Source organism: Leucopleurus acutus (assembly GCF_964270905.1).
Source record: "Leucopleurus acutus genome assembly, chromosome: 2".
Classification (NCBI taxonomy): domain Eukaryota; kingdom Metazoa; phylum Chordata; class Mammalia; order Artiodactyla; family Delphinidae; genus Leucopleurus; species Leucopleurus acutus.
The window spans coordinates 118,234,557-118,257,794 of record NC_139143.1 but is presented as its reverse complement, the minus strand read 5'-3'; the positions used below and the strand labels follow the sequence as shown (position 1 = coordinate 118,257,794).

The window sequence follows — 23,238 nt, the reverse complement described above, 5'->3', positions numbered from 1 at the left end:
GTAGGTAAGACCGACAAAGAAATAAAAAATAAAGATAATGTATTAGAATTTTCCAGAATTATGCAGAAAGCAGAGCAAATCCAAAGGAAGATAAATCACCCCAAAGACAAAAGTGAAGAACTTAAAAGCAATTGACATAGAAAGATTGTATAAAACATCAGTGTTCTCAATAATGGCAAAAGAAGTAAGAAAACAGTGGAATAAATAAACTGAAGTACTAAAATAAATGTCAACTTGAGATACTTCATATTCAGCTAAACTATCATTCAAAAGTAAGGGTGACCTATATGATTCATATATATGAAATTTTAAAACAGGCAAAATTCATCATCAGGGTGAAAATTAGAATAGGTTATCTGAGGAGGAGAGGAGATAACTAGGAAAAACCTTTCTTGGGTGATGGAAATATTTTATATATTCACAGGGACTGGGTTATACTGGTATATGCATTTGTCAAAACTCAACAAATATACACTTAAGATTTGTGCATTTTATTGCCTGTAAATTTTACGTCAATAGGAAACGTGAGCTTCATATCTTTTAGACAACTATTTAAACTCCAACATTATTTTTTAACTGAACATACTCAATATCATGGATGTCATTCCATGACAATACATCTGTAACTAACTGTGTTTGTTTAATGGTTGCATAGAATTCCACTGTATGAAGGCATCATTATTAACTTAGCTTAGCCCAGTACTGAGGGCTACTCGAAGCTGTTGCCAGTTTTTACACTATTAAAAACAATGTTGCAATAGATATACATGTACATATATCTCTGTGAACTGTACTAATACATTTGAGGCTAAATTCCTTGAGTAGGCAGGTATAACATTTTTAGAAATATTGTCTTCTAAAATGACACCTAAGTTTTACTCTCAAGAACAGTGGAAGAAGAAAATGGTCTGGCTAGCTCATACCTTCATTATATCAGATATTGTTAATATATGCTTGTCAGACACATATTGTGTGTGTATGTATATGTATACATCTTTCTATGACCATCTATTCTTATCCTTTGCCCCTTTTCCTAATTAGTTACTAGTCTTTTTTATTAATGCGTAAGCACTGTCATATATGTTTAAAGATATTTTTTGGAAGCGGGTCTGGTAGTCTTGATTTTATTATGGTCTTTTTTGGCCAATTTTTTAAAAAAAATTATGTAAATTTAGTTTTTTTCTTTTATGGCTTTGGATAGGATGTTCCTCTCATCAAAATTATGAAAATATTTCCATATTTTAAATTTCATTTTAAGTTTAAGATTTTACTAACATAATGTTGTAGGTCACTTATTCTTCAAAAATAAACTTATTCATAGAAAAAGAGATCAGATTTCTGGTTACCAGAGAGAGGGGAGGAGGGGGAATTGGACAAAGGTAGTCAAAAGGTACAAACTTCCAGTTATAAGATAAATAAATACTAGGGATGTAATATACAACATGGTAAATATAATCAAGATTGTTGTGTGTTATGTATGAAAGTTGTTCAAAGAGTAAATCCCAAGCACTCTCATCACAAGAAAAAAATATTTTTTCTATTTCTTTAATTTTGTATCTATGAGATGACGGATGTTCATGAAATTTATTGTGATAATCACTTCATGATATATGTAAATCAAACGACTATGCTGTACACCTTACACTTATACAGTGCTGTATGTCAACTATATCTCAATAAAACGGGAAGAAAAAGATTTTAATTCCACCTGGAAGTTCCGGTAAAAAAACTGTCAAATGGCAAACAGTCTCAACCCCATTTATTGAATAAGTCATTCTCTGTATTAATTTGAAATACTATCGGATCATATACTAGAGTGCCAAATAGCCTTATGTCTATTCTCTGTTATCTGAACTAACTGTTCATTTCTACATCAACACCATAAAACTTTATTAAAATTTCATACATTTTAATGAGTCCAGCCTTATTACTTTCTTTTCCCAGGTTCTCCTGGTGCTTCTCCTATGTTTACTCTTCCAAATGAACTTAAGTCATTTTTATCATGAATCATTTCCTTCTCCAAAAAAAAAATTTAAAAATCCGAAATCAAAACCAAACAAAATCCCATTAATATTTTCATTGGGATCATATCAGATTTAAAGATCATTCATTTAAGAAATAAATGTTATTTCTATAATATTGAGTCTCTTAATAACATGGTCCTTTCCCCTCATTTGTTCAACTCTTTTAAGCCATTCAGTAGAATTTAAGTTTTCTTCATAGAGATCTTTCATATTTCTTTCAACAGTTTTTGATTAGCATTGGGTGAAAGTAAACATCAAGTTACATGCCCCACGTAAGAGATGAGGCAGAGAAGTTACCTTTGAAAGAGTCACAATTTAAAAGAAGTAGTTTGGGATCTGCTATAAAATAAGTAGGGGAGCCTTATATTGCACATATTTCCTTACTAAGCTCCTCTATTTTTAACAGAGAATGTCTTTCCCGTATTGGCTCAACTTATTCTTAATATAAGCATCCCTTAACTTTTCTTTGTTCATTAAAGTTATCCATTATGACATTCCAGCAAATTCACCAGTCCTCTAAAATTTGTTGCTACTGATATTAAATACACTTTTGACATCACAGGCTGGTTAGTGTTATATTCCACTTTGACTATAAAATGAAAACTATGGTTCCTAGTCTTAGAAAAATTCACATATCACATAATTTTGCATATGATTTTAAGAGATTTGAAGTCATACTGGTGAAAAACTCCTACCATAAAGGATGCCTGGCTTAAAATGAACCTATGATTCTATGGTACCTAATGCACTTGCTACCACATAACCTGCTGTTAGTCCTACAGAGGTAATTCAGGCAGAATGTGCTTTAGTCACACTTCATATGGGGCTATTTAATTGTTTTTAAAAAACGTTTTATTTTCAAGTAATTTCAAACTTTACAGAAAAGTTACAAAAACACCACAAAGAATTCTTCACTCAGAATGCTCAAAAGTTACCACTGGAACATTTAATTTTTTTTTAACATCTTTATTGGAGTATAATTGCTTTATAATGTTGTGTTAGTTTCTGCTGTATAACAAAGTGAATCAGCTGTATGTATACATATATCCCCATATCTCCTCCCTCTTGCGTCTCCCTCCCACCCTCCCTATCCCACCCCTCTAGGTGGTCACAAAGCACTGAGCTGATCTCCCCGTGCAATGCAGCTGCTTCCCAATAGCTATCTACTTTACATTTAGTAGTGTATATATGTCAGTGCTACTCTCTCACTTCGTCCCACTTCCCCTTCCCCGTGTCCTCAAGTCCATTCTCTACGTCTGCGTCTTTATTCCTGTCCTGCCCCTAGGTTCATCAGAACCATTTTTTCTTTTTTTTTTTTTTTTTAGGTTCCATATATATGTGTTAGCATACGGTATTTGTTTTTCTCTTTCCGACTTACTTCACTTTGTATGACACACTCTAGGTCCGTCCACCTCACTACAAATAACTCAATTTCATTTCTTTTTATGGCTGAGTAATATTCCATTGCATATATGTGCCACATCTTCTTTATCCGTTCATCTGTTGATGGACACCTAGGTTGCTTCCATGTCCTGGCTATTGTAAATAGTGCTGCAATGAACATTGTGGAACATTTAATTTTTAAGAACTTCAATTTGAGTTTTTGTGTATACTGTAGCTCAAGCTGCTTAAACAAACAAAGGAATAATTTAATACCTAGGGAGTAATTATCTTAGTACAGGACCAAGATTGCATATGAACAATTCCAAACCCTGAATCTCTGAAATTGAAAAATTTTCATAACTCCTCCAGCAGCAGAAACCTGACTGAGCTCATTTACAGTCATTAGTAGGTTTCACTGCAGAAATAGTATTGTTTGATTATATAATGCTGCCCCAGACCTACTAGGGATGAATATAATATAGTAAACATAACATATCCTCAAAGATTTCCAGTAAGAGAATGCAGATCGTTTATTATCATTGCACATTATCTACCAAGTGCCAGGTATTAATTTAGGTATTATTTCATTTACTCCCCTCAACAACCCAGTAAATTCGCTCTTGCCTGAGGTCACCTAACGTGAACCATATGTAGAGGCAATATTCAAATTCAGGTTTATCTCAGTCAAAACCTTAACCACTTTTGATTTAAAAAAGCATTGAAAACAAGTCTCTTAAAAACAAATACTGGCGATGTGGGAGGTAAAAATAATTCTTTGATAAGATGTAGCATCCTCTTCTTCCCTCCTTCCAGCAAATAACACTACGATCATCTAAAATTTTTATCGTTTTCACATGAATGTCTGAGAAAACACAGATATCACAAAAAAGGTACTTCTAAATGCCTTTCTTCACTTCCCCCCCTAAGAGTTAAGTACAGGACCATATATATTTATCTTGCTACTTATATATCACCTTTTAGCAATCAAAATTTTCTGCAATCCTGATCTTGCCAAACATCAAGTTCAATAAGTATGTCTTCCGTATTCATCTAAATCAGTGGCTCTCAAATTTTGCCTCTCCCCACTGCCCCCATCCCAGGGGATGTGTGTGTGTGTGTGTGTGTGTGTGTGTGTGTGTGTGTGTGTGTGTTACCAAAATCTAGTCAGTAGAAGCCAGGGATGCTGCTAAACATCCTGTAATACACACGCCAGCCACTCACGACAAAGAACTCTGTGGCTCAAAACATCACAGTGCCAAGATAAGAAATCATGATCTAAATCACTGATGAAAATGCTGAACAAGAATGAACAAAATATAGGAACACATTAAAGAGATTTCCAAGCTGACTATCAACCAACTAAGCAGAATATTCTAAGTATGGCTATCAACTAACAGGGAATTCACCTTAATGCTTTACTATTCATCAAACATCCAAACACAGACATTTTAAATTCAGTTCGTGGCATTTTCCATTTATAAATAATAATGGGCAATTTAACAAAGAACAAATAGAAAAATTCGGTTCCATAGATTTCAATTATTTATTTCACCAAATTATTTTGAATTATTTATTTCACCGAAATAGTTATAAGAATGAAAGATCATCTTACTACCACAGATTGGATTAAGTCAAACTTCACTCTTGAATTTTAAGATATTATTCTGAAACATGTGGCCAAATATTCTATATCTAAGTAGCAATTAAATAAAATCAAATTAAAACAAAATATCATTTCCACTTTCCAAAATAGGAACAAAATTTTTTTAAAAAAGAGACAACTCAGCGCTAGTGAGATGTTTAAACAGGTATTCTCATTTACTACAAATGGAAATGAAAACTGGCTTATCCCTAGTTTATTATTACTAGCCCTACTTTATAGATGAGGAAACTGAAGCACAAAAAGTTAGGTGGCTTAGCTTAATATCACATGGCTAGGAAGCAGCTGGTTAGAAATCTGAACCCAGGAAGCCTAGCTCCAGTTTGTGCTCTTAACCACTCCATTTTACTGTCTCTATGTTTTATAGAATTTTTTTACAACTCTTTAAAATGCATCAAAAATGACTGGAAGACAAACTTAAGGGTGAAAAGACTGGTGAAAACATTTACAATGCATGCAACAGATCAAGATGAGATATAAGCAGGCACATTAAATGAAAAAATTCAACTGTTCAACCTCTAATCAGATATGCAAAAAAGTCTAATAATATTCAATTAAAGTGCAGTATAACTAAAATAGGCACTCATACATTTTTGTGGAAGGTACAAAGTGGTACTTTTTTGGGGAGGACAATTTGGAGTTTCCTTCAAAAGTATAAATGCATGTAGTCTCTGACCCAGTAATTCCACTTTCTAGGAATTGATCATACAGAAAAAGTCACATAAGCACACAAAACAATTTATTCAAGGATGTTTATAACAGCATTATTTGTAATAATTAAAATCTAGAAATTAGCTAAAAATGTTCATGAATATAGGAATAAATAAATTAGGATATAGTCATAGTTGAAATATACTACTTAAACAAAGTGAGGTAGATTTGCATTAACAAGTAAGATGTCCATAATATATTGTTAAATAGAAAAAAGCTAGCTGTAGAAAAAAGTGTGTGCCTTTATTCACATAGATGAATAATGTTTAACTTGAGGAGAGTCATGTAACTTTTTATACTTTTATATAAGTATTTAATATTATGTTTTACTTTATTAATTGAAAAAAGGACACATGATTAGAAGAAAACATAAAATATTATCAGTGGTTGTCTCTGCGTAGTGGAATTAAAGGTGCTATTTTTCCTTTAATTTTTTTTATGATGAGGATGTATTACTTTTACAATTGCTACTATACGCTGATTCCTTCCTACACTCCAGTTAGTGTCTAGGTAAATTAATACACTAAGGTCACAACTACACAGCAGCTATCATTAGCTCCATTTTACAGATGTGAAAGCAGCTAAGAAATTGACTCTAAAGTCTACTGTGTACTATGTTGCTAAGCTCCGCATGGGAAGACACTAAAAATATAAGAAAATCAAGCCCAAATCATTGTAAATTCATGAGTAAAAGGCATAATGCAAGAAGAGTCCAATTTGCCATTTCAGAGATCTGAGGTGTTCCAAAATAACAGTATAAATTTGTGTTCTGAGCCCAGAAAATACACCGAATGTAGTATTCTTGGAAAAAACTTCCCACATACATTCATGTGTCTAAAGACCCCAAAATTAAAATTTTGAGGCTATATTAGCAGTAGTAAAACCATTCTGAATGGTTTCTTTCATAAAACAGGAATACATTTTATATTTCAGATGGCACAAACCAGTTATCTTAAATTTCAAACAAATTATGTCTATTTCTAAATATGTCAGTTTCAAAATACACAAAAGAATCATCTCATATTTGATAAATGCAAAGTATTACTTTACTCCTAGAAACCAACCAAAAAAAGGGAAAACCACCTTTACAAATATTTGTCTTGAAACATATAAAATAAGTGGATAACACCATTCTCTAGTAATATAATATCTTCTGAAAAGATGGAAGGTTTATTAGAATAATTCTGATCATTCTGTCTCTTCAATTTATGTAGTAAAATTGTGAGGGAACCTTACAGTTTACCTAGTACAACCCCCACCATTATGCCGATGGAGCCCGGAGAAAAGAAGTAATTTGCTCAAGGCCTCACAGTTACTAAGAGGCTGAAGCGGGGAGGACTCACTCAGGTTTTTTGACTCTAAATCCAGAATGTTGACTTTTGAAAGGTATTATCCAATAATTTAGTGGGCTACTTATAGTACTTTGGGATCCTGTTCTTTTCTGTACTACTGGGGCCTTTTTGAACCAGCACTTTCAGAGAGCAGGAAATTCATCTCTAATGTATTATCTGTATTCACAGATTCACTACAGACTAAATGTTTTCCAAGTTCCCCTTCTTCTCCATCACTGGCCCTCAAATGAATTCTATTTGGAATCCCAAAGTAAAAGGATTATAAAAGCCCAGCTGCTCTGGTTAAAAATATGCAGGAATTCTGCTTTGACTTATTGCTTTCTACTTGAAGCTTCTGAAATACTTTCACAGTATCTTAGGTCTCAGAGAGAAGGACAGACATGTACACACACTCTCTTCTCTCTCTCTCCATCTCTCACCACACACACACACACACACACACACACACACACACAGACACAGCAAACCCAAACTGTTATTAAAGTCACATGACATAAAATTAGCATAAGTTCCTAAATGTTTATTTCCAATTTGTGCAGTCATCTTGTCCTGTACCAATAACAAACACCTCACAGACCACACTTTGAGTAGCAATGTTCTATAGTAAACCAAACCTTAAAAGATGTTCCTAATCAAATCAGAACATCTGATATACTAAGAAAGAAGTCAGACACTTACTTCTTATCAAAAAATGTTGAATTTTCTTTCCTTTTGGTGAATCCATTGGGTAGAAGTTTTAAGTTAATAGCTTGCTTTCGAGCACGATTTTTCATAAAGTACATCTAACAACCAGAAACAAATAGGCAAATTAATATTAAAATGCCTTAAATTCCAAAAGCACGTAAAACAATGTTCAAAACATAATAGTTAAGATTTATTGAGTACTTATGTTTCACAAACTGCCCTAAACAGCAATGTCTCATTTAATCCTCACAATACTATGAGGCAGGTACTATTATTACTCCCATTTCTGCTATTTCAGCTATTTCTGAGACGTAAAGCCTACATTCAAATCCAGGTCTGTCTAATTCCAGAGCCTGTGATTTTAACCATATACTCTATAAGCCAAAAGAAGAATTTTATGGGGATTTAAAAAATACAGGTTTTAGCAATCACAGGGATTACCTATACAGTTCTTTCTTTTTTTACTGATGGTTTCATACCATAGTTAGCTATATATATATATATATATGCCTGTTTCTATTACTAGTCAGGTAGCTTCATTCAGGGAGGAACTATGGCACTGCCTAGTACAAGGCTTAACTTAAAGTAGCCACTGATGTAGGATGTACAAAATGGGATATGAGAATTCTAGCTCTGACATGTGTTCTCCATGGATCATGTAGGTTGGTTGAGCCCATGCTAGCCCATGAAATGATTTGCCTTGCTTGTTTGGTTAACACAGTCTTAAACCTTCAACTTGGTTTACAATAGTCCAGATCTGCAATGTTCTTAGGTACCTGGTAGAATAAAGGAAGGCCTGTTTCTTCTAACTTTCAAAAAATTCCCACAAATAATATTTAAAGGAAAAAAAAAAAGCAGTACTCAACAAAAAACAAAAAAGTATAAACAATATAAGAAAACAAGGCTCAGTGTACTGGAACCAAAAGAGAAAAAAGATGTAGCTGAGAGAGCTCCCTATATATTCAGACACTAAAAAAATCATACACAGATTACAGAACTGCTCTGCAAAATTTAAAGGAATAAAAGAAAGCCTGAAAATATGTGCAGTGAAGAGAAACTATAAAAAGTGACCCAGCAGATATTTAAATAAGCCAAACTAAAATTTTGCATTAGAGATAAAAAAGATGACAAAATCAGGAGAGGTTAAGGGGTAAGTGTGATATAGGGAGAAGGCCTAAGCCACATTTAATGGTAGTTTTAGAAGAAGAGAGAATGAATAAAGCACAAGTAATATTTTAATAGAAATGAGCTGATAATTTCCTATAATTGATGAAAGACACTCCATTGATTCAATAAATCTAATAATTCTCAAGTAAGATAAATAAAAAGAAAGGTGCATTTTCACAGTATAGTAAAAAATGCAGAAGACCAACAATAAAAAGAATGCATTCAGAGAAAAAATATTTCAAAGGCAGTTAAAAATGACAAATGACTTTACAACAATAAAAATGGAAGCCATAGACAATGGAAGAGTAATTCTGAACCCAGAATTCTATAGACAAAAATCATTTAAGAGTGATTTAAATGCCAATAGAGTAATCTAAGAGGTGGCAAACTCTCTCTAAAGGACATTCTAAAAGATCTACTTGAGGTAGAAAGTGATCTCTCAGACAGAAAGTCTAAGATGATGGCAGAAAAAATAAAGAGCAAAGAAAGTGGGAAATATGAAGATAAACCAAAACAAACACTGACTGGATAAAACAGTAATTACTGTATGGAGATTGAAACAAAAAAGACAATTTAAATACCTGAAAACAATACGAAAAGTCAGTAGAGCGTTAAATGGAATTTAAGTGTTCTAAGGTAACTGCTGGCAAACTAGGGCCAAATCCTGCCTGCTGCCTATTTTTATAAACAAATTTTGTTGGAATACAGCCCTGTGCATTTGCTTATGTATTATTCATGGCTGCTTTTTTGCTACAGTGGCAGAGTTGAGTAGTTGTGACAGAAACCATAAGGTTTGAAAAAAAGGTTTACTATCTGACTCTTTACAGAAGAAGTTTGCCAACTCCAGTTCTAAGGTCATTGCATTGTTTAAGTACTGGCTTAAGGTACTGATTAACTTTAGATACTGATAAATGAAGTATGCATGCAATGTCTAGCCTAACCAATGAAAGGATAGAAAAAGGATGTATAAGTTCTAAACTGATAAAAGAAAAATTCAAATGATAAGAAATTACTCAATTAGTCCAAAAGACAAGAAGAAAAAGAACAAAACAAAACAAAGCAAGTGGAGAAATAGCACATGTAAGGTGACACATTTAAAGTCAAATATATAGGTAATTTTATTAAAAAGTAAATGAATTTGATGATTCAGTTAAAAGTTCCAGACTGTCAGAATGGAGAAAAACTGGAACCCAATTATATGGTACTTTGAAAAGGTACACCCAGAACATAAAGATACAAAAAGGCCTAAAGTAAAAGTAAGGGACAAAATACACCATGCAAATACCAACCAAAGGACTGAAATAGTTCAATACCAGATAAAGTACACAAAAAGCTTGAGACAAAAAGGGTCACATCATAATGCCAGAGGTTAAATACACCAAGAATTTCCTGAAGTATGCATCTAATAATTTAGCCTTAAAGCATATGAAGCAAAGCTAACTGAACCACAAGGAGAAACATACAAATCCTTTTGATTTTATCTATTGGGAAATGTTAACACACCTCTCTCAGTAACTGATAGAAAAACAGACAAAAAACAAAAAAAACCCAGTAGCACTATAAATAATTTGAACAACATAATTAACAAATCTGACCTAAAAGGAATATATTTAGAATACTAGATTTAGCAAATGCAGAATAATTTTTCTTTCCCAAGCAAACAGAGATTACAAAATCTGACCACATGCTGGGCCATAAACACAAGTCTTAACGTATTTTAAAAGAATGAACTCAGAAAAAATATGTTCTCTGACCACAATGCAATTAAGCTAAAAATATAAAAGGATATAACAAAAGTCAAGAGGACACATTAACAAAATAGAAAAGGAATTCACAATAGCAACTGATCTAGAAAAGAAGAGGACACAAATAAGGATTATCACAAATGATAATACAACTTCTACAGACATGTAAAAGAAAATATGAAGAACTTTATGCCAATGCATTTGAAAATTTAGGTAAAATGGAAAAATTCTTAGAAAAATGTAGTCTACTAACAATGACTCAAGAAGACAGAGAAAACCTAAATAGTCCAATAAACAGTAAAGAATAAACTTCAGAAGCCCATTAATAAATTTTACCAAACTCCCATGGAAGAAATAATCCCAATGTTAGTTAATGTATCCAGGACCAAAATGGGAGCATTCCCAAATAATTTTATGAAACTAAAATCACAATGATATAGAAACCTAAGAATACCAAAAAGGAAAATCAGAAGTCATTTCACTCATGGACAGAAATGCAAAAATGAATGAATGGATAATGTGTACATATACATAATACAACTGAATTCTGCAAAGTATAAAAAGCAGGGTATGATAGTAATATACCATGCAAGTTTAACTTACAATAGAAAATTGATTAAAGGATTATTATTCATACTAGAATATTATATATTAAAAGAAGAAATAATCAAATACAGAAAAAGCATTTGATAAAATATAACCACCATTCATGTTAACATCTGTTAGCAAACTAGGAACAGAACTTCTTTAATCTAAATATCAAACTGTATCTACAAAAAATTTAAAAGCAAACATCATGGTGAAATCTTGAAACTTTTCCCTCTATGATCAGGAGTTATGAAACAAAGATGTACAGAACAGTTAATATACCAGGCCCGAGACTGTTATCCTTAGAAAGTTCTGTTGGCAAGATTGGCTCTTGGCTGGTGTCTGGGAACTTGACTGACTGGTAAATGGACCCAACACTGACATAAAACTTTTCCTAAAATGATAAGAGTGGTTCACTGTGCTGAAATTGCACGAAAATGTGGTTTTATCTGCTTCCCTTCTGGGAGTATGGAATTTGGCAAGTGCTAGGGCGAGGGTGTTTCTGCGATCAGCCCCCAATAAAAACCTTGGGCAGTGAGTTTCCCTGGTAGACAATAACTTCAAACATTAATTATCATAACCCATTGCCCGAGGAATTAACTGCGTACGATGTGACTCCAATAGAAGAGGACTTTGGGAAGCTTGTGGCTGGATTCCTACAGACTTTGCCCCATATACTTTTTCCTTTTGCTAATTTTGCTCTGTATCCTTTCACTGTAATAAATTTTAGCCATGAGTACAACTGTATGTTGCATCCTGTGAATCCTTTCAGCAAATCATCAAACCTAGGGATGCACTTCTACTTACAACATAAATATCTACTATCATCAGCACTATTTGACATTCTTGGAAGTCCTAGCTATACCAAATAAGGCAAGAAAAAGGGATAAAAGAACAAGGACAGAAGGATAGAAACAAATTGTGGTGAACTGTTTATAGAGAAAATCTCAAAGAATCTATAGATGAGGTATTGGGACAGACTTAATATGGTTACTACTATAAAATAGACAACAAAAATATCTCATTCCTAAATACCAGCAAAGAGATAATAAAACATTAAAAAGAAAACACTACTTAAAATAGTATGAAAAAATAAAGTGCCCAAGAATAAATCTAATAAGAAATATGCAAGACCTTCACTGAGAAAGTTGTAGAGATGTTAAAGAACCAAATAAATGCAGAGATACAACAGTCAAGGATTTAAACATTCAATGCTGTAAAATCCAATCACTCAAGTAACTCTACGAAATAAATGCAACCCCAGTCAAAATTCCCAGGTGGGGAAGGTAGGACTGTACAATCAATAGGCTGATTTTTCATATTTGTATAAAATTACAAAGAGCCACAGCCATATTTTAGAAAATACTCCAGAAAATATTCTAGAAAAATGGCTATATTCTAAAAAATGAATGAAGTGGGAGGACTTACTTTTTCAGTGAGTTTCAGTAAAAGACTACAATAGTTTAGAGTATTGAGCATTGGTGTGGATAGATAAGAGGACCACCAGAATGAACAGACAGGCCAGAAACTGACCCAAGCATATATGGATGCTTGATATATGACAAAGATGGTCCTGCAGAGCAGTAGGGAAAGGATGAATGTTTTCAATAAATGATGCTAGAAAAAGTAGATTATCCATGTGGAAAATTACATAGGACCTCCACTTGACATGCTAGACAAAAATCAATTCCATGTTTACAGACATAAATGGGAGATGCAACACTGTAAAGCTTTTAGAAAAGTTACAGGAGAATAGCTTCATAACAAGGTAGGAAGGATTTCTTTATAAACTCATAAAACTATTAACTATAAAGGAAACATACAACAATTTTTACTACATGAAAATTAGGAACATCTGTTTACCATAAAACACTAAACAGAGTAAAAAGACAAGCCACAGAATGAAAGAAGGAATTTACAACACATACAACCAACTAACAACTAGCATCTAAAAATACAAAGAATTACTACAAACCAGTAAGAAAAAACAACTGACGAATGAAAAGATGAACAAAAGACTTAACAGGCATACCACAAAGAAGAATATCCAATTGGCCAATAAAATATTTGAAAGGTGCTCAATCTCTTTAAGAATCAGACTACAAATTAAAAATCATAATAAAATAACACAGCCATCAAATTGACAAAAACTCAGAAACTCTGACCAAGTCAAGTATTGGAGAGGATGCGACAACAGGTACACTTAAACACTACTGTGAGTATAAACTGGTATCACCCCTTTGGAAAATGTTTTGGTAACGTATAGTCAAATTGAAGATATGCATACGCCACAACAAAGCAATTCAGCTTCTAGGTATAAACCCCAGAAAAACATATGTATAAGCAAACCACAATTCCTAAACAGAAGTGTTCACTGTTTCTAAAATTTAGAAAACCCAGAGTCCATTTATTACAGAAAATCCAGAAATAAGAATGGTTCAGGAAAGGGCATAAGCTGGTGGCAGGAACTTTTGAGAAGCTGGTAATGTTCTAATTTTAGACCTAGGTGGTAATTACATGGATGTTTACTGCATAATTATTCATTAAATTGTGTATTTCTGGACCTCCCTGGTGGCACAGTGGTTAAGAATCCACCTGCCAATGCAGGGGACACAGGTTCGAGCCCTGGTCTGGGAAGATCCCACATGCTGCAGAGCAATTAAGCCTGTGTGCCACAACTACTGAACTTGCTCTCTAAAGCCCGTGAGCCACAACTACTGAGCCCGTGCACCACAACTACTGAAGCCCATGCGCCTAGAGCCTGTGCTCCGCAACAAGAGATGCCACCACAATGAGAAGCCCATGCACCGCAATGAAGATTAGCCCCTGCTCGCCGCAACTAGAGAAAGCCCATGTGGAGCAATGAAGATCCAACGTAACCAAAAAAAAAAAAAGGTGTATTTCTATTCTTGCTTTTTCATATGCATGTCCTATTTCACAAAAAAAATTTTAAAAAGTAATTTATCTTTTAAGTAGAATTTAATTATGTCTAATTAAGCTTGAGGGAAAAAAAGACTTGGTGCATGGTAATTTTTCTTTCAGATGTGGGTAATGTCATGTCTGTACCAAAAACACCAATAAAATAAACTGTTTAAAAGGTACTAAAATTCTGCAACTCCAATACCAAAATGGTATTGAAAAATGAACATAATTCCATGATATGATTTAATAATATTATTTTAGAACAATAGCAGTTGCAAAATACTTCAAATATGTAAGTTTTTAATTTTGTATAGTGCATAAGGAATGAAAAAGGGATGAAAGTATGAAAAGTATGAAAATTAAGTATATTAAAACAACAAGTCCTGTTAGCTCTTCCTTCAAAATTCAATTGGGAATTTTGAAGGAATTGGGAAGTGTAATCACTTCCCAATAATTCTAACAGCATCCTCTCTGACTAGAACCACAACAACAGCCTTATAACTGGTCTCTCAGCTTCCAATCTTCCACTCTTGCCTACTCAAGTCCACTTTCCAGACAGCAGCAAGAGTGATCTTTCAAAAAGCAAACAGGCTCAATGTCCACCCATGGCTTCCATTTTTACTTCGAATACATTAGGAGCCCTCACTAGTTTCTTTAACCTCACATTCTACATGCTCCTCACTCAACTATGCTTGTCACCTTGCCCCTCTTTTAACTCCTCAAACACCCTAACTTCATCCCTGACTTTTTTCTTTTTTTGCAGTACGCAGGCCTCTCACTGCTGTGGCCTCTCCCGTCGCGGAGCACAGGCTCTGGACCCGCAGGCCCAGCGGCCATGGCTCACGGGCCCAGCCGCTCCACGGCACGTGGGATCCTCCAGGACCGGGGCACAAACCCGTGTCCCCTGCATCGGCAGGTGGACTCCCAACCACTGCGCCACCAGGGAAGCCCCTGACTCATTCTTTACTTTTGCTTTTGTCTCTACCTGGAAAGTCTTTTTCCAAACCTTCACATGACTGCCTCTTTCTCATCATTCAGACTGCTGCTTAAATGTCATCTTTCAGAGAAGCCTTTCCTGACTACTGTATGGAAAATAGTACCCTTGTAACACCCTCCTCCCCCAGCAAACAAACACCATTTTCATTTTCTTTAATTTCCTGTGTCCTATCTTCCAGATGCACTTAACGTTACCTGAAATTATATTTGTTCCTCTACTCATCTCCTGTCTCTCCTGCTACAATACAAGCTCCATGAGGAGAAGGACTTTGTTTTGGTCACTGCTGTATCCCTAGTAACTTAATATATTTGATGAGTGAAAAAAAAAAAGAATCTAATTCATTAGAAGAAATTCTAACTGGAAGGGAGTAGAAGAAATACTTACATGTTTATTGCTTATTGGTCTTTTTAAGAAAGCATCTCTAGAAATATGGTCTGCTGTTCTTGCCACATCTTCCAAAAATCGATAATCTACAAATATCGAAATAGAAAAATAAACAAATGATACATGCCAATGGCCAGGAAGCATCAATCGGCTATGCAGAAGATGGCTTACCACTTAGGAGATTCATTTCAGAAAACTGTTGCATTGAAACATATGCAGTTTTATCTCGAACTCCATTACATGTCAGTTCTGCTTTGTGTTTCTTTACACAGGGCAAACTGAAGAGACAAAAGAGGAGGTACTTTTACACTTTGAGGTAAAAAGGATACAGGCAGAGATAACAGGGTAGGAAATGACACACATACCTGCAGGAATAGCGCATACAACGTGGACATCTGTACTTTGCTTCTTCTGTACCACAAGTTTCACATCTACAAAAGCCCACATGAAACTTGATAAGTTATCAAATATTAATTTTACATGTTTATTTATAAACTTTTAATGCTGAGTCAATTACTCATCACAATCAATTTACAGACATGTAATCATAGTGAATAAAGTAGATGCAAGTAACTCTTATGAAATACTTGATAGCTGTTAAACATCATTAGAAAATTCTCCTCTAGGAAATGACAACTACATTTACAATGTTGTTAATGATATGTAATTCAAGAAAACACGTATTAAATTAAAAAAAATCATCTCACTTTGACTTCCTTTCCTACTATAATCTGAGAATGAGATCATTCGATATTTTAACTTTTAACTATTGACACTGTTAACAATTGTGTGTGTGCACATACCCAGAAGTCCAATTCATGAGCTATGTTTATTTATCTCAAAGGCAGACACACCAGAAAAAGATATAAGACCCAGGCAAATTTAGAGAGTAGCAGTTGAATCTTTCTTTCTCAACTCCTCACCCAACCTAGAATGGGCGTCAAAATAATCTAGAAATGCTATTATCCAACATCTGTCTTCAACTGTTCTTTTAGGATCTTGGGATACTGACAATCAAACTACAGCTACTTCTGTTTTAATGTGTTCAAGACAGAGATAATCCCAAGAAACTGACTACTCTTATTTCCTATGCTGCCTCATTATCACACTATAAGGAAATTAAATCAAAAGCAATAAATATTCATAGTACCCATAGAGAAACTAGACAGTTGGGTGAGTTCAAGTGTATTTTGTCTAATTTTAACTTACTCCACTTTATCCTTGTTGGTTTTATTAGACTTTTCCTCACACCTATCCTCTCTCAAAAGAATACTGAGCCAAGAGCATATTAAGTCAAGCCAGATTCTGGTACAAGGGCTTTCTGGCCCCAAGAATTTTCACTTCCTAACTTGGCCACTGGACACTAGTACCAACCTCACATATTTTCACTGAATTTATTGTCATCTGACAAAACCCTCCCTTCCCAATCGCCCTCCCCCCCATCATTCAGGCTCCAGTGACCCAAACTGGCACTTATTTATCATTATTCCACACCCTTCTGGTAGTGTAATTTCTTTCAGTCTAGACAACAGAGAATTCCACAGCTTTACTCCCCCAATGGAATTCTCCTTGCCCTACCTTGACATGGCCAGTTTCCGCTTGGAGCCCACTGGGGGATTTATCTGAGGCTCTTCTTTCACCTTTGTATCATCCATCACTTCTTCTTTAGGGAAATACTTCTCTTCTTTTACACACACTTCATCCATTATTTCCTCCTTCTTTACGTTCTGATCAAGATACATCTCCTCCCCTTTAATCTTCAAGCTATCTTTCTTCTCTTCCTTCACTTCTAGCCAGTCCATCACTTCTTCCTTCACCTTCACTTTCTCTTCCTTTAGCTCTGGTTCTTCCACCTTCTCTTCTTTTAGCATCAAACTACTATCCGTCTCCTGCTTCACCTCCAACGTGCCTGGTTTTTCCTCTTTCACCTCAGGCCCATCCTCCACCTCCTGCTTTACCCACTGGTCATTCCGCATACCTTCTTCCATTTCTGACCAGTCCATTACTTCTTGCTTCACAACTGCTAGGTCCACTCGCATCTCCTCTGCCCTTGGTCCATTTCCTTCTTCCCCTTCGCCTGTCTTCCCCATTCCGGTCGGTCCATTCCCCGCCTCTCCACTGCCGGCCTCCTCGGTCCCTACTGTGCCCCTGGCTCTCTCTCCATCTGACTCGAGACTTAGCCGCGCCCCTCCAGCTCCACTCTGGAGACCTCCTCCCGACGTCTCCTCATTTTCAGCAGCAAAATCCATCAGCTCAAGATCCTTGACCTCCGTTGCCACTCTGTCCTTCAATATGGCTGGTCCACGCCAATAGGAATGAATTTCTCGCTACAACACCGACAGTGGCCCACGTGTGGATCAGAGAAGTAGCAAGCAGAAAACGCCGCCCCGGCGCGTCTGTCCAAACGGTCGTAAAGCAACGCTTCCGCACATTGCCGCTTCACGACTCGTGGAGCTCTTTACGGCTTGCTGCAGTCCGGCACAGATCCTACGGGATCCGCGTGAGGCTACGCCCACTGTCATCCCGCCTTCGGGGCGGGGTTTCGCCACACCCTTCCCTTGGGGAGGCCGCGCCCTATGCACGTGGCCACACGCTTCCGCTTAAAGAGAGCGTCTCCGCGCCGGGGGGCGGAGAAGCGGGACCCTCACAGCTTTGTAATTGGAAGGCCACCCTAATCTGTTCTGAACTTGCATGAAAATGGAAGAAACACCTGATATTACGCCTCTCCACGCTTCAGTTTCTTCAGCAGTACTCCAGAGACGATGGTATTACAAATCTTTTGGTTTATTTTGATGATTAAGTGTAATCATGCATGGAAATAAGCTAGCAGTGGTGAAACTCAACATATGGTCGCTATTATTACTGGGAATCCTGATAGGTTTCAGGTAGGAAAGAGGGCATTAACTTTAATTCTTTCACTTATTTGTCCGTAACAGCCGGCATCAGCCAGTTCCCCATTTACAGAATCTTACAGGATTCTCTCTAAGAGAGAGAATATATATATATATATATATATAGAGAGAGAGAGAGAGAGAGAGAGAGAGGGAGAGGGAGAGATGTTAAAGAACCAAATAAATGCAGAGAGACAACAGGCAAGGATTATATATATATATATGTGTATATATATATATATATATATATATATATATATATACACCACGTATTTAAAGACTGGACCAAAAATTCAACCCCCAGGACTAGAACATCTTAAAAAAACCCAAAACACAGAAAACAAAAACTAGCCTGGCATCCGTTTCAGTTACTTTTGAAAATTAATATTACATACTGAGCATTAGGCATTTTCACCTAATCTTTACATAATGTCTGTGAGATTCATATTTTTCTCTCTGCATAAGGAGACTTCAAAGAAATGGATTTTTAGCTGTGGGCTGCTTTGTGCCAATCCCTCAAATCCTGTTATGGTTTGCAGGGCATTTAACTGTTATCACTCATTCACATGTTCATCAGGGAATGGGAATTTTGAATGGGTGACCAGAATGAGGAAATTTTGAAACCTTAGTTGGGGCTCCACTGATACTGTAGCACTGGAAGGAGCATTGAAGTAAGTTGGGAAAGTTTCGTAAAATTTTTTTATGGGTTACGAGGAAGAGGCTTGCAAAGGAGTCATATAGACAGTGTTTTGTCAATATACTTAGAGGTGCCAGCTACCCATGGAGTCAAAAAGAGCCTGACTGGTAACCCTGTTACCGACCAGGATTCTTGGACTCCTTAATCAATAGAAATTGGTAAGAGGCCAGATAAGAAAATCAGGCAAGAGTTTATTGGGACTAGCGCTGCAGCACAAGTGAGCGAAAACAAATAACAGGTGCCTTTGTTGGCTCTTGGGGTGGGGGTGGGGCAGGAAGGAGCTGGTTCCTTTACATGCGGTGAGGATAGGGGTGGGTCAGGGGTCCACCTGAGGGGTGGCTTAGGTGGTCTGCCTATCTCCTTGGTGGTGCTGTGTGCAGGGTGCAAGTGCAGTACCCTGCTTTTGCTGCAGACTCCTGAGAAGTGGCAGTTGGGTTTTTGGTCTTTTTGTATCTTGTTGTTTTTAATTTGCCCCACCTGCACCTGCACACAGTTATTTTTAGTCCCTTATAGTTTCTTTGTATTCAGTTACTCTTTGTCCAGGTGCAAGCACTGCAGCAAAGGGTCCCAGGTCCCACCTGTCTCAGATTTGCAGGCCAGATTACATGTTTATACTAGGAATAGGGGCTAAATGACAGAAAGAATCCATGTGGCCTTGCTAAAGACAACATTTGGGGCATGAGAACAAGAGGAAGTGTTTGTTCCCATGAGAATAACGGATGTCTATTTAAAATCACAGAGAAAGTTGTGAAACTACAGATCAGACACCAGAAGCAAAAACGCTTTGGGGTATTTTGGATATTTGTCATTTTCCTACCTTTGTTCTTGTAATCTGTGTGTTTTTTTCACAGTCACTGGAGGGAATATCGTTAAACCAGTAAGGATTCTTGAGAGTATCACAGCTAGTCACTTAACTAAGTTAAACAATCAACACTTTAGGACTGTAGTTTTGATGGAGGTATCAGAGGTTGTGGTGATGTTGTTAAATGGCAGTTTTGAAGGAAAAGGGGAACTTGAGTGGTCCTGCTGGAGAGAACTTTGGGTTTTTGGAGTATAGAGCAAGGGTATTGCCTGCAGGGACAGACATGGCAGGGACGGGGGGATGAAGTTATTTGTGGGGCTATCGTTGAATTCCTATCCAGTTCCTCAAACCCCTTTCCCTCCCTTTTCTACCTCAATGGAGTAGAGGGACAAGCCCAGCTCCTGCAGTATAGGATTGAACCTTCATGCTATCCTCTATCATCTCTGTCTCCCAGCCCTGCACCAGGCATCCACGGTGCAGCTCTCCTACTCACTTTGGGAGCTGGCCCTTTGCCGGAATCATAGTTAAGTTCAATTCAACAGAGAAAGCTGGGGATACTTTCTAGGAAAGCATCTAAGCTAAGACTGAAATACCATGTGAGAGTGTATATTATGGATGGTTAAAACCATTTTGGTGGCTCAGCAGGCAGTGTGTAATCAGCTGTCTGTTGACTATAGGGTAAAGATTAGGAGGGCCTTTCCTGATCACTTAATGGACAGGTAAGAAAGTGAAGACCCAGAGAAATAAAATGATTTGCTCAAGATTACGTGGCTATTAATGGCAGTACTCTAACAGAAAATTAATGATCTGGTCAAAGCCTTTGTTCGCACCTGAGCCTGGTTAAAATAAAGGCTGGAAAGTGGAAGTGCAGCTGGGCCCACACAAGAGGCAGGAACCAGAAAGCCTGGAAGCCTGAATTTTACCTTGTGGGCATGTGTTGTGATGGGTTGCATGTTGGGTTACTGAGAAATAGATGCTGATAGGAGTTATTAGGGTTCAATGCCTGTGAAAGGAAGGAGGAGGAAGCAGGATAGGTCAAAGAGAGAATTTAAGATGTGATGCAGGTCTGACAAATCCTTGGCCAACTTGCCGGGTAGCTCTGGAGAAAGCGTTTTCTTTCGAGTGTCCTGCATCAGGCGGAACTGCTCCATGCTTTATATCTGACCCCACTCAGTCACCTGATGCAGGCTGCCCCAGAAAGGGCGTGATCTTGGGCAGTAGGCTTCTCTGCAGCTGGAGCTGACAGCTGGAGGCTGATGACTGCACTTCTTGTGGCTGCGGATCAAGCTCTTTGAAGGGGGATCTCGGTGGCACCTCTCCATGGCTACCACAGTGTGAATGTGTATTTGCCTCGGTGGCCACAGGGCCTTTTGTCACTGAATCAGCTTCGTTCTTCTTTCTTTAAGGCCAGTTGTCTCTCTTTTCCATGTACCTTGTTAAGAAATACAGGCACTCCACAACCCCCGGGTTTATATATTCTCAGTGCGTGTAGTCATGGAGACTCACTATTGTCCAATTCCAAATGTCTGGGGAAGAGTCTGATTGGATAAGCAAAGTAAAGGGGCTAGGCTCTCTTAGTGTAAACATGATTGTGGAGTTGTCAAGGAAGACCAGTTTGATCTGGGTAGTGTTCTCTGACGACAATGGGAAAAGTACTGGGTTTAAGTCTCCAAGCTACGTGCTACTAGCTATTAGTAGCCACTAGTTGTGTGACCACACCACATCTAATTTGGTTTCTTCATCTGTAAAATGGAGATAGTTATACCTATTTAACAGAGCTGTTTTGAGAATTAAATGAGAAAATGTATGTGAGCTTTTAAACAGTAAAGCATTTTGTAATTATAAGTATTATTTTCCTCATTCTACTAGTAATTTTGAAAGCTTCACTGGTGACAGCTTGTTTTCTCTTTCAGACTGTGGAGGACAAAGCTGAGATAATCACATTACCCAGTTCTCGGCACATTCTCACCATGTGCAACAATCCTTTCCTTAATGTTTTCGTCATTTGTCCATCTCCACTCTCATTACCCTCCCTCTCACTCTCATGCATTTGATATGGTTCCTTATGTAAACACGTCTTTGTGAAATACATAGTGTTGTTTTATTGTGTGTTATTTGTAACAGCTTCCTTGAGGTATAATTCACATAAAAATACACCTATTAAAAAGATACACCTATTATAAACTTACCTAACTTTAAATTTATGGAGTTGTGCAACCATCACAACTGTCCAGTTTTAGAACATTTCCATCTTCGCCCCAAATTCCATTGTTTCCATTTGCAGTCAATCTCTGTTCCCAGGCAACCATTGATCTGTTTTCTTTCTGTATAGATTTGCCTTTCTTGGAAGTGTCATATGAAATCATACAATATGTGGTCTTTTGAGTTTGGCTTCTTTCATTTAGCATAAAATTTTTGAAGCTTACCCATGTTGTAGCATGTATTGGTAGTTTGTTCCCTTTTTATTTCCGCATAATATTCCATTGTATAGATATATCACATTTTGTTCATTCCTTTACTAGCTGATGGACATTTGGGTTGCTTCCAGGTTTGGTATTATGAATAATTCTGCTTCTACATTCACATATAAGTCTTTGTGTATACATATATTTTCATTTCCCTTGAGTAGATAGGTACTTGGGAGTAGAATTTCTGGGCCATGTAGAAAGTTTATGTTTAATTTTTTAAGGAATAGTCAAACTGTTTCCCAAAATAGCTATTCCATTTTACATTCCCACTGGCAAAGTATTAGGGTTCCAGTTTCTCTACATTTCTTGCCCAAATTTGGTATGGTCAGTCTTTTTGATTATGGGTATATAGTGGTATCTCATTGTGAATTTAATTTGCATTTTCTTAATAACTAGTAATGATGTTGAGTATCTTTTCATGTGCTTACTGGTCATTCGTATGTGAAATGTTTATTAGTGAAATGTTTATTCAAATCTTTTGCCTATTTTTTCTTATGTTATCTTTTACTTTTTAAGTTTAAAAAATTTTAAAAATGTAATACAATTTTACAAGGTTATTTTCCATTTATTTATTACACAGCATTGGCTGTATTCCCTGTGTTGGTACAATACATCCTTGAGCCTGTTTGTACCTCGCACTCCCCAACTCTTATATTGCCCCTCCTGCCCCCGCCAACCCAAGTGGCTACTAGTAGCTTGTTCTCTATATCTGTGAGTCTTCTTTTGTGTTATGTAATAGCGGCGGGGCGAGCGCACAGCTGTT

General features: G+C 36.5%; 1 protein-coding gene across 2 annotated transcripts in view; it reads right to left on the bottom strand.

Moving 5' to 3' along the window:
* Positions 1-17,943, bottom strand: part of ZNHIT6 (zinc finger HIT-type containing 6) — a 54,499-nt gene extending 36,556 nt beyond the window's left edge. Inside the window, exons 1-5 of one of the 2 annotated variants that reach the window (XM_082834065.1) lie at positions 17,196-17,943; positions 15,983-16,048; positions 15,789-15,895; positions 15,618-15,703; positions 7,809-7,912 (exon numbers count right to left, since the gene is read on the bottom strand). In XM_082834065.1, the coding sequence (XP_082690191.1) occupies positions 7,809-7,912; positions 15,618-15,703; positions 15,789-15,895; positions 15,983-16,048; positions 17,196-17,866 (1,034 nt within the window). In that variant the 5' untranslated portion in view covers positions 17,867-17,943. The remainder of the gene's footprint in view (positions 1-7,808; positions 7,913-15,617; positions 15,704-15,788; positions 15,896-15,982; positions 16,049-17,195) is intronic. The other variant, XM_082834066.1, reaches the window with a different exon arrangement.
* Positions 17,944-23,238: the final 5,295 nt, after the last annotated feature.